Source organism: Vicugna pacos, chromosome 9 (assembly GCF_048564905.1).
Source record: "Vicugna pacos chromosome 9, VicPac4, whole genome shotgun sequence".
Lineage (NCBI taxonomy): Eukaryota > Metazoa > Chordata > Mammalia > Artiodactyla > Camelidae > Vicugna > Vicugna pacos.
Window position 1 is genome coordinate 33,008,331 of NC_132995.1, and position 11,913 is coordinate 33,020,243.

The 11,913-nt window shown below is 50.7% G+C and overlaps 1 protein-coding gene across 1 annotated transcript; it reads left to right on the forward strand.

The window, feature by feature from the left end:
- Positions 1-518: 518 nt before the first annotated feature.
- CCL17 (C-C motif chemokine ligand 17) lies at positions 519-3,168 on the forward strand. Its single transcript, XM_006214513.4, has 3 exons — positions 519-635; positions 2,201-2,318; positions 2,930-3,168. The coding sequence occupies exons 1-3, from the start codon at positions 566-568 to the stop codon at positions 3,048-3,050; spliced, it is 309 nt and encodes a 102-aa protein (XP_006214575.3). The 5' UTR covers positions 519-565; the 3' UTR covers positions 3,051-3,168.
- The last annotated feature ends 8,745 nt before the right edge of the window (positions 3,169-11,913 follow it).

The following is an 11,913-nucleotide window of genomic DNA, read 5'->3' on the forward strand; positions in this document are numbered from 1 at the left end:
CCCCAGGCCTTTCTCAGAAGGGGATGGAGTCCTCCTTGCAGAAAGCCACCCATATGCCCATGCAGCCTGGCAATCCCTGAAAAGGCCTTCCAGCACCCTGAAGCTCCTCCGGACCATGGTGAAGCTGCCCCTCTTGGCCCCTGCCTGGCTGTAACCCTGCCCAGGGCACTGTCAGGAAGGAGGCTCACCAGCCTCAGAGCAGGGATTCACCCAGTTTAGAATGGAGGCTTTTCAGTTCTGCTAATAGAGGAACCAAGAAATGTCCCCTATGAAAGGAGAAGTGTGTCATGGCCCCCTGACACACAGACCCCACTTCTGTCCCCAACTGAGTGCCCATTCTCTGGAAAGCCGCAAACATTCCAAGACTGGACTTCAGTTGAATCATTTCAAATTCTTCGAACTCCATGGGTCTAGGGAAGGATGTAGGGGCATGGGGGAGGTGACAGGAGGCGGGGCAGGATCCCCCAAGAGGTTAAATAGGTCACCTCCACACTTGGCTGTCAACCTGGTCTCCTCTGACCAGAGGGGTTCACACATAGAGACCTTCTCCTGGGCTCTCGACATCATGACCTCCCTGAAGATGCTGTTCCTGGTCGCCCTCCTCCTGGGGGCTTCCCTGAAGGACACCCACGCAGGTGAGAGCAGAGGAGAGGCAGCAGGAGGAAGGGACACCGGGAGTGGATGGGCGGGGGTTCCGAGACCACAACAGCAACACGTGAATATTATTCCTACCGCCTGCTTATTCCTACAAAGATGTGAGAGGCTGGCAGCAAGAGGATTTTGAGGGAGGCATTCAAAGGAAAATAATGATGAGGAGGAGGGTAAGTGTGATGATGAGGATGGGGATAAAGTTGAGGATGAGGATGAGGGTGATATTGAGGATGAGGATGAAGTTGAGGATGAGGAGGCCCCAGGACCTGGGGCTCGGCTTCTGAGGAACAAAGCACTTGCATGTCTCACACTGCAATCTTTGTGAGGCAGTGACTGTGTCTGCGTTTCGATAGTGGAAAATAAACAATTCTCAAAAGTGTTTGCTAGAGTCAGTTTTATTAATGGGGCTCATATACAATGAGAGGATCAGTATAAAAGCAGGAGAATTGGTTCCCAGAGCAGGTGAAAAAGGTTTTATACTCAGTTGGGAAAGGGAGGCTGAAATAAGATTACTACTTTCGGAACAAAGCTGGTTAGCGCTCTGCACGGGGACGCAGCCGCAGTCTTTGGGGTTATCTTAACGGGGTGACCGTCACAGTTGGCTGGACGTTCACTCTCACTTCTGTAAAACACCAGGCCCAGTCAACTCTGAGTGAGTCGAACTGAGTTCCACTCCCAAGGTGGTCAGAGGACACTCAGAGGCTTCTTAGAAATCACTCAACCATGATCTTAATTGAAGCCACACATCACTGGTTTGGCTGTTTGCAAGTGCTGGATATTTTTTCTTGTGCAAAGATGAGGAAATTGAGCCAAGGAAAAGTGTCTTCACATCTCGGGCCTCCGTTTTCTCATCTGTAAAACAGGGTAGTGACAGCACCTGTCTCCAGGAGGGCTGTGAGGACTGAATGAGGGCTGTGGGCAGATTGCTCAGCCCAGAGCCTGGCCCAGAGTCAGCGTTTGGTGATTCGGGGCTGGTATTTTGAGTATGAGCAACACAGGTGCACACACAAACAGAGACACAAATACATACACACATATATGCACAGACTCCTCAAACACACACACATACACACAAGCACACGCAAACACACAGTTGGCCCAGTAGCACACACAGAGACCTCACACACAAATGTATACCCACACAAAGACACACACACAGACATATGTACACAAACCCTCCCGAATACACACACAGATACGTGCACAGACAAACATACAGAGTCCCTCAAGGTACACACAGAACCTCGTGCACACAAATGTGCACACATTGGCAAACACAGACCCACACACAGAGACACATGTGTAGACCCCTTACATACTCCCCACACACAAACACAATTCCAGACCCCCCACAAGGGACCTCCGAACAATACATACACACACATGCAGAAATGCACACATGCACATGGACCCAGCCTGACACCACACACACACACATGCAATGCATGCAGACTCCCCTCCAGACAGATACACACGTGCAGACCCTCCACAGTCCCCTGCCCCCGTGCGGACACTCAGACGCAGCTGCTCCCACTTGCTTTCCCTGTAGCTCGAGGAGTCAACGTGGGCCGGGAGTGCTGCCTGGAGTACTTCAATGGAGCCATTCCTCTCAAGAAGCTGGTGAAGTGGTACTGGACCTCAGTGGAGTGCCCCAGGGATGCCATCGTGTAAGTCTGTCCCCCACTCCTGTCCCTACCTCCCTGCCTCCACCGCTGCTCCTTGGAGCTGCGTGTGGCAGGAGGCGGACCCTGGGGCTCCCAGAATGGTCACTGGGGAGAGGAGAGGAGAGAGCCTTGACTCTTGACCCCCCTAGCCCTGCTCTTCAGGGCAGTTCCTGCACCTCCCCTCACAAGGCCCCAGAGGGCCCCATGCTCTGAGGTCTAAGCTCTTCATTGATTTATGGGGAAAACTGAGGCCCTGAGAGGGATGAGACAGCCCCACACCACACGGGCAGTCAGCGGCCAGTGTGGTCACCTCCTCTTCCTGGGCTTGAGCCCCGAGCACCAGGCCTCTCCTGTGCACCCCTAGTTCCCAGGCTTGTTGAGGTGTGGGCATCCTGAGGTGGGGGGCCAGGCCTAGCAGGGACCCTGGGAGGGCCAGGGATCACTGAGGACAGAGCCCGATGCCCCAGAGCTGCTACTGCCGCCCTGTGTGACTGCAGGCAAGTTCCTGCCACGCTTGGGACCTCAGGGTCCCTGTCAGCACAGGGTGAGGCTGGCCCGGGGCTCTGGCAGGCCTTCCTGCCCTGACCCCACCACGGCTCTCTCCCTCTGTGTAGGTTGGTGACTCGCCATGGCAGATCCATCTGTTCGGACCCCGACGATGCATGGGTGAAGAAGGCAGTCAGATATTTGCAAAATGCCTTGAAGCTGCGTGACCTCATCACCCAGAAGTCATGATTCCTTCCTGTAACGGAGACTTCCCGCCTCCTTGTTCACTGCTCCAACCCTGAGCTCCCCGGGTCCAAGGGAGGCCTGATGAGGACAAAGAGGCCCCTTGTCCCCTTGTCTGATTAAAGTCTTTCTCCCCCAGTCTGGGTCTGCATGTTCTGTCTGCCCGGCCTGTCACCCCAGGGCCCTAGAGAACATCTGGTCTTTCGTGTCCAGGTTGGAGAGGGAAACTGAGGCTCTGAGTGCAGACCACCCTCAGTGAGAGGAGGTCCTAGGAGAGAGGCCCGAGCAGGGGTGGCACTGAGGGGCCCGTGGGATGAGCAGGGCAAGGGCAACAAGAGGCCAGCAGGTCCTCCCCTCTGCTGTGCACAGGCAGGTTAGGGGACCTGGGAAGGGCCGTCTGGACTCTCTCCCATCTTGTCTGCCCCTGAAGTCCTCCCAGGCCAGCCCCATTCTCAACTGACTCCCCACCCTGCCCCCCAGGCAGAGCTGAAGACACACATTTGATCCAATTCCACAAATGTTTTCAGGACCCTTCAATGGGTGGGGTTCTATCAAGTGCTGGGGAGCTCCCTCACCTGGGGGCTCCTGCAGCCCTTTTCCCATTTAGCCCACCTCTCAGCCCCCCAACCCTGACCTCTGCCACACAGCCACCCCCTGAGAATCACTGCAAGGCCCAGCTCCACCTGCACCCAGCTCCCTCTCCCGGCTCCAACTCCAGGCCAGCGCCCAGGGCCAGAGCTGCTCCCCTGCCTGAGCCTCACCCCTGCTCCAGCTCATCCCCCTGCTCCCAGCCCCCATCTCCCATCCCTGTCAGGCCACTCCCCACATGGTCCCTGGTTTCTGCTGACCTGAAGGCTGATCACCACCTCCCAGCGTTGACATCCCACCCAGCCTCGGCCAAGCCAGCCTCCAGGAAGCCGTCTCTGAGTACAGCTGCCCGCCGGATTCTCTCCTGCTCTGATCCCTCCAGCTCTTAGGGCCTCTAGGGCTGCCTGTGGGGGTTGTTCTCCCACTGATTCCCGTGTGTGTCTCTTGGGCCGGACTCCTCCACTGTGTTGGGAGCTCAATGAGTGTCCCGGGGGATCCCACAGCCCACGTGCTCAGAAGGATGGGGACCCGCAGGTTATGGACCCTCCCCACCCCCAAAGCCCTCTGTCCAGGCCCAGCTCAGGACTGGAGCCATAAGGGAGTGGGAGGATGTTTGAGTCTTCAGATTCTAGTTCTGTCTCACTCTCCTAACCAGCTGTGGGATTCTAGCTTCTCTCTCTGGGGCGAAGTCTGGGTGCAGGGGCAGTGGGTCCTCTCTTGGGATTCTGTGACCTGGGTTGCTTGCTTGGCGGGGCTGCAATTGGGAGAGTTATTTTCAGGTAAAGCTTATACCTCCTGTTACCCCCTTGTGGCCAGTTGTCTTATTGCAGGCCAGATGTCAGGCCAAATCCACTTTCCATGAGAAGCAACAACAGAAATAATAATAATAATAATAAGGCTGATGATGGTGATGAACTGTTGTCTCTGTGACCCCAGGGCCTCCTCAGCCACTGGTGGGCTTTTTCCCTGCCCTGGTCCCAAGAAGTATCCTTCAAACTGCCTCCGATCCAGAGTCCTTGGGGCAGCCCAGTCTGAATTCTTCGTGGAAAAATATTGTCTGGATCCACGGAGGGTGAGAAGTGGAGAAAAAATGATCTCAAAATGGGGGGAGGCAAGGAGGAGCCCTTGGGACAGCAAAGAAGAGCAAAGGCTGGGGCGCGGACCCCTCACCCTGCCAGAAAGACACTCAGAGAACAGGTATGTAATCCAATGCATTGCCAACTTTCCTTAAAAGAATCAAATCCTTTTTTATTTAGTGAAATCTTCTTCAGAGGCCCATATTGTGAACTCAGATAAATCGAGGACTGTGAGGAGGTAAGAGGTTACCAGCGGGACCCTGAGACTGACCTAGCAGGAGGGTGGCTTCAAGGTCCCTCAGCTGGGGAGAGGTGGATCCAGGACTGGCAACAAAATGCAGGATTTGGAATCCAAATGTGTGATGGCAGGATCAGGGTGCAAGGTGGGTGGGACAAGATGCAGGAGATGGGACCAGCCACCATGTCCCCCTGGGAAGAAGCCATTTTAAGGAATCATGACTGGGAGACTTCCCATGACTGGCAACAGGGAGGTAGGAAGAAAGAGGACGGGGCAGAGACCAGAGAACAGTGGGGAGGGGCGCTGGCCTCTCATTGTTCCTTCCACCTGGAAAGTGCTTCCCTTGCTCCCTGTCCAAAATCCAGTCCCCCTTCAGAGCTCAGCTCAAATGCTGCCTCCCTCAGGAAGCCCTCCCTGGTCTCCTTGGTTGCAGCTGATGCCCCACTCTGTGTCCTCTGCCAGCCCTCTGCTTTTACCTCAGCTCAATCTTTGCCATACTTTGTCTTCTGTAATTACAGTTACTTGAGTGTTTGACTCACTGGTGAGCTCACTGGGGCAGATATTTTGGGTCAGGCAATTCAGTACTTCCTGACTCACTATAAGGCGGGAGGAGTGCTTTGTGCATAGTGGAAATTTGATTTATATATTTTCATCAGCAAGCTCCCAGGTGAATTCCATGAGGAGCACATTAAAAAAGAGAAACTCCAGGAGGAGTAGCGCCCTGATTTAGCCCTCCTTAAAGACCAGCATTGCAGTGGAATTTAGAATTGTGTTGCTCTCCAGTTGCCCACAAGAGGGCACTCCGGCCCCCAATAATGATTGAGACTGATGTGTTGGTCCATGGGGCCCTGGCCTCAGCTCTGTCCCCCGGGGCTGAGGTCACCCACATCTGATTGTAGCTACCCAGGGCCTTAGGCCAGGGTGTCTGCGGCTGGCCAGCCCTTCTCCTGAGGGAGCAGAGGCTACACCCTCAGCGCTTAGTGAGAAGGAATACCATTGCTGGGATTTGCAGGGCTACTAAATCCAGATGTACCGTGGGCAGTGTTAAGAGCGCTGCGCCTGGACTGTTCTCACTGTGATTTCTTACAGCCTGTATTTGCTATTTGGCATCCACTCATCACAAGTTGCATCTCCCCTGTGATCCAGCTTTCGAAGGCACAGAAAAATCACATTGCAAACTCTCCAACCAATCCCGAGGCCACTAGCCATCTCCTTTATATACCTCACTCCCTGAACCATTGTTTCCCCAAATCACCCAGGGCCAGGTACCAGACAATGAGCAACAGCACCCACGCCTTGGAGCCCACCGGAATGACTCCCACTGGCCAGTCCTCAAGTCGTTGCCCTGCCCCGCCTTGCTGTCCCCATGAAACCCCAGTCAGGGCTGTGGCTTTTGGCTCGCTTCTCCTCCTGCCCTGCGTGGTGTGGCATGGCCCCTACTCCTGGGAAATATAAGTAATAAATTCTTCTTTAATGGCATTGAGCTCTCCATGTCATCAGTCACCTACATACATTTAAATCCTACAGGTACATTTTAACAGATGGGGGTCAGGATCCTGTTCTGTCTTATGTCTTTGCTCTGGGCCCTTGACACGGTTGCTTCCTCTTCCTGTTTCTCCATGAGATGCTGAAATCAGACCCTTCTCTAATCTGTTTCAAGATGTAGCCAGTCAAGAGAATGAGGCTCAGTCTGCTGCTGTTCTGCCTCTGATGTTGCCCTTAGGGGAAATCAGAGTCTACAAAACCTGCAGTTTCCTCATACTTGAACCGCCATGACCCCTTCTCCAAAGCCATCATGCACACTGCAGGGATGAGACACCCAGACAAGCAAAGGAGCCAGGATCTTGTTGAGAAGTGAGCCTTGAAAGGACATTTCAGTGCAATGGACACCAAAGGAAGAAACAGCCCAAGTGTCCATCAATGGACAGATGGATAAATAAACAGTGTATATTCACACAGTGGAATATTATTCCGCCATAGATAGGAGTGGAGGACTGGTACTTGCTACAATATGGGTGGACTTTGAACACAATATGAGAGAAGCCAGACACAAAAGGTCACTGATTATATGATTCTATTTACATGAAATGCCCGGAACAGGCAGATCGGTAGTCACCAGAGGCAGGGGCAGAGAGGAATGATGAAAATGTTTGGAATTAGAGACAAGTGGTGGTTGTACATCATTGTGAAGATACTACATGCCACAGAATTATTCATTTTAAAACTGTTAGTTTTGTGCAAATTTCACCATAAAAGACAGACATATTTCATACAAACTCTTTTCTGCTGAGTAACAGTATAAAAGCAGGCATGGGTGTGACACACGACCTCAGGAGGGGGAAACACCCCTGAGGAGGACAGGGAGAGGAGAGGGACAGCTGTGACACTTCCCATATTATACAGAGTGATCGGAATCAAAATACAGCCTACCTGATTGTCTGTCGTATTATACCTGTATCTCTGTATCTGAAATCTGTCGTCATGTAAAAGAAAAAATGCTTAATTAATTGTGAAAAAAAGAAAAAAGAGGGAAGGGAGGGAGGAAGGGAGGGGCTTCTGAGCACTGCTGAGCCCGGCTGAGTCTAAATGCAGCTTCCAGTTCATCACAAGGCTTTGCAGAGGGATGGTGAGGACCAGTCCACAAGGTGACCACCCGGAAGTGACAACAGAAGGTGAGGTCTGAGGCCACCAAGGGCAGAGTGGAGCGTTCGGTCCCTGCTGTCCAGCAAGGGGGAAAGAGCTGTGCGCAGAGCCGCTTTGTCCCTTCCCCGCAAGTCTATCTCTGTGCCGGGACAGCAAGGAAGCAAAGAAAGACTGAGGGAATGGACAGAACACAAACAAGCACAAACCAGAAACTTCTCTGGACTCACAGAAGTGTTCAAGGCACTCATTTACAGGTAGCATCACACATCTTCACGGTGCAGGAACTAAAGCCCGAACACCGCCCCTTGGTGATGCACACACAGCCCTCCTTCCGCAGGTGCAGATTCTGGGACTCAAAACACCGTCCGACAAAACTATTATGTTTCCTGGTGAGTGTTCTGTATCACTTTTTCCATCAATCTACGTATCAACTACTGCTTCTTTTCTTGAAAATGTCTTGAGTTGTGACTTTAAGTAATTATTCTGATTCCTTAACGGTGTTTCTTCTATCTTCTGTGCTTTATCATTTTCCCCCTGATTCTTTTTCTCTCTTTATTCTCATTTCATTTGGGTTAGTTTGATGAAATCCTGTCCCTGGGTTGAGCCCTGTCCATTCTTCCTAGTGCTGTTTCCAATACTGACTCTGTACCAGGGATGTTACTGTTTTTCACCTCTTGCCTCTGCTCTGCCATTTCACGTTTCCATCACAGATCTCTCTCTCTCTCTCTCTCTGCCTTATCATTTCCTTGTGCTTTGGCATTATATTTTATACATTTGTGTGATTTGTAGTAAAAATTTTGATCACAGACAATATTTATGTGCTCTGTGGCAACGTTCTCTGTTGCTTCTGTTAGTATTATTATTATTTGTGTTGGTTTCAGTTTTATAATTTTGAATACAATATTAACTAAGCCAAATGTTTCCTGGAGGTTCATGTCAGGGAGGCACAGAATTTTGTTCCAGGTTAATAGGCATTTTCCTTAAGACCCAGAGTTTTATGTGTGGGTTTTCCTAGTTCTTTTTTTTAAATGAAATTTGTTTCAATACAAAATATATAATGTATATGTAAGGTATACAAACCAATAAAAAATAAACACCTGTATACTCACCAGCCAGCTTAAAAAAGAGCCTTCCTGCTGCTCCATGTCCCCATGTCCCCCTCCCTGTCGCCATCCTCCTATCTCTAAGGAGGATGTTCCTGAATTGTGTGTTCCTGAATTGTGTGTCTGTCATTCTCCTTGGTTTGTTTGTCACACGTGTGTACGTACATCATACACGTGTGTGTATGCGTATATCCCTAACAATGTATTGATGCAGCTTGGGTGTTTTTAAACTCTTGAACTTTATGTAAAAGTGACGTGTTTCATACACATGCTCTTCTGTAACCTGCTCTTGTGGCTCCACGTTTTGTGAGATTCTTCCACGCTGATGTGCAGCTACAACTCACACTTTTCCCTCTGTGACAACACGCCTCCTTCACCCATCCTCTTGTTAATGGCCGCTTGGATTATATCCAGGTTCTAGCTATTACAAAAAGTGCCCCTTTGAACATTTGTAAGCTTGTCTTCCAGTGCATGTGTAGAAGAATTTCTCTAGGGCAGTGGTCCTCAACCCTGGAGGCACTAACCTGGGACTGCTTTGCCAAAATGCTTACAGCCTACAGCCCTATTCCAAACGATTGACTTAAGGGGTCTTTGGAAAGAAAGGGTCCCAGACATTGGTGCTTTTGTTGTTTTGGGGGGAAGCTTTCCAGGTGATTGTAATATAAGGCTAGGGTTGAAACTGGCACTGGGGTGGGGGGTAATTGTGAACCAATCCCACCAGCCTTGTGGAAGGGTTCCCACCTGGCCACGCCCTCATCAGTACTAAAGGCTCCACGTGTCCCCGCCCCCGCACAACCAGCCGGGGGCTGTAGGATGATCTCAAAGCCACGCCTCTCTCATGCTCAATGACCCGAGAGCTTCCTGCATACGTGGTGCTCGGTGGGATGCTTCCTTCAGCCCTGCTGCTACCTGTGCCCTCGGACCCCCTGCTACAACATGGTCAGGGGCTTGATCTTGCAACTCAAGGGGAGTCCTTAGCCCCTAGCAGGTTTGTGGCCTCATTGTTCTCTCCTTCCCACACTCCAGCTGTAAAGCCCCCGCTTGCGGACGCCTTCCGACTATCTTGTGGTTGCATTTGGGCTGTGTCCTAACCCCAAGGAAGGTGTGGTTTGCCCAGCTGCCCACACCAGTTGGTGCTTTGGAGTGATTTCAGAGAAAGGGGGACTTCCCAGCTGTTGGCTGCCAGGTTTTGGCAAAGGCTTCAGAGAGTTGACCAAAAAATTCAGATTCCCCAGCCCTACCCAGGTCTCCTGACAGAATGTCTGAGTACCTTGAAAGGCTCTCAGTTGATCAGTGGTGGCAAGTCCCTGTCTCTGTCTCACCTAGTGGCCTCAAATGTAAGTTGAGGTTGCATTCAGTGCTGAGACTGTGTTTAGCTCCAAAACCTCCCTTCAGAGCTTCTATCTTCCAAAGTCACTGGGTGTGGGGACCAGTGCCCCTCCCGCATGGCCTCACTGTGCTGAGTTGCTGGCTGGCCAGGCCACTCTGCAGCCTGCTGGCCCCGACTCCAAGCTGGCTGGCCTCCCTCTGACCCTCATGTGGGATGATCCAGCAGCTGCCAGAATGGGGCCCTTAACTCTGCCAGGTGCAGCAGATAGGAGGTAGCATCACCCGTTTTGCCAGCAGCAGCAGGGACGCAGAACAAGAACCAGGCCAGCAAGAGCTCGTGGCATTTGCCCAGGTCTCTGCTAAACCCAGCCCAGGGCTCTTTGGCTCAGGATCTCCGGTACTCAACCTGCAGGTAGAGATTTTCGTCCTTCACCTTAGCAACTGAAGCAGAAGCAACTAAGTGTCCTTCACCAACACACACACCCCCTGCAGCTGGACTCAGTAAATATCTGTTAACGTTAAACCTAGTCCAGGGCTGGACCTGTTTCCTATTGCTGTGTAACAAATTATCCCAAATCTAGTGGCTTAACACCACATACACTTATCTCTGATTTCGAGGGTCAGGAGTCCAGGCGCAGAGGCTGGGACCCACCAGGCTGCATCTCATCTGGAGCCTGGGTCCTCTTCCGAGCTCTCATGGTTGTTCAGTTCAGATTTCTGTTCTCGTGTCATTATGCGGCCGAGGGCCCATTTTCTCTTTGATGGTCAGCAGGGTCTGCTCTTGGGTCCCAGAGGTTGCTTGCAGTTCCTTGCCTATGGACCTCACAACACGGCCACTCAAGGCCAGCAAGAGAACCTTGGTCTCCAGTCTTTTAAAGGATCAACTGATTAGGTCAGGCCCACTCAGAATAATCTCCCTTTTAGCTGACAGTCCATGAAGGACTTTTTTTTCTTATTATTTTGTTGATGTATATGTTATGGGTGTACAGTATAGTGATTCACAATGTTTCAAGGTTATACTCCATTTATAGTTATTATAAAATACTGGCTATATACACCCTGTATTGCACAATATATCCTCATGGCTTATTTTATACCTCCCACCCCTGTATTTCCCCTCCCCACTGGTAATCACTAGTTTGTTCTGTCTGTATCTTTGTTATATTTACTAGTTTGTTCTATTTTTTTAAATTCCACATATAAGTGATATCATACAGTATTTGTCTTTGCCTTATTTCACTTAGCATAATACCCTCCATGTCCATCCATGTTGCTGTAAATGGCACTTTCGTTTTTATGGCCAAGTAATATTCCATTGTGTGCATATGTGTGTGTGTGTGTACACATATACACACTATCTTTATTCTTTCATCTGTTGATGGACACTTTAGTTGCTTCCTTATCTTGACAATTGTAAATAATGCTGCTATGAACACTGGGGTACAGGTATCTTTTTGAATTAGTTTTTTTTGTTTTTCTTGGATATATACCCAGGAATGGAATAGCTGAATCCTATGGTAGCTCTACTATTGTTTTTTCTGAGAAACCTCCTTACTGTTTTCCACAGTGTCTGCACCAATTTACATTCCTGCCGACAGTGTAAAGGGTTCCATGAGGGACTTGATGCCTGCAAATCCCTTCATACCTGCCACACAGTATAATCTAATAATAGTAGTGATGTCCCATCCCACTCACAGGTCCTGCTCAAACTCAAGAGCAGGGGATTACCTAAGGGCATGGGGGCAATGTGGGGGTCATCTCAGAACTCAGCCCACCACAGGGGCTTTGGAGTCAAACTAGAAGTTAGCCACATCCATAACTAAAATCCACCAGCAAGGACTAGGATAAGCAAAAGCAAACTTAGAGAATGAAGTCAAGTTTCAAGGACAAAC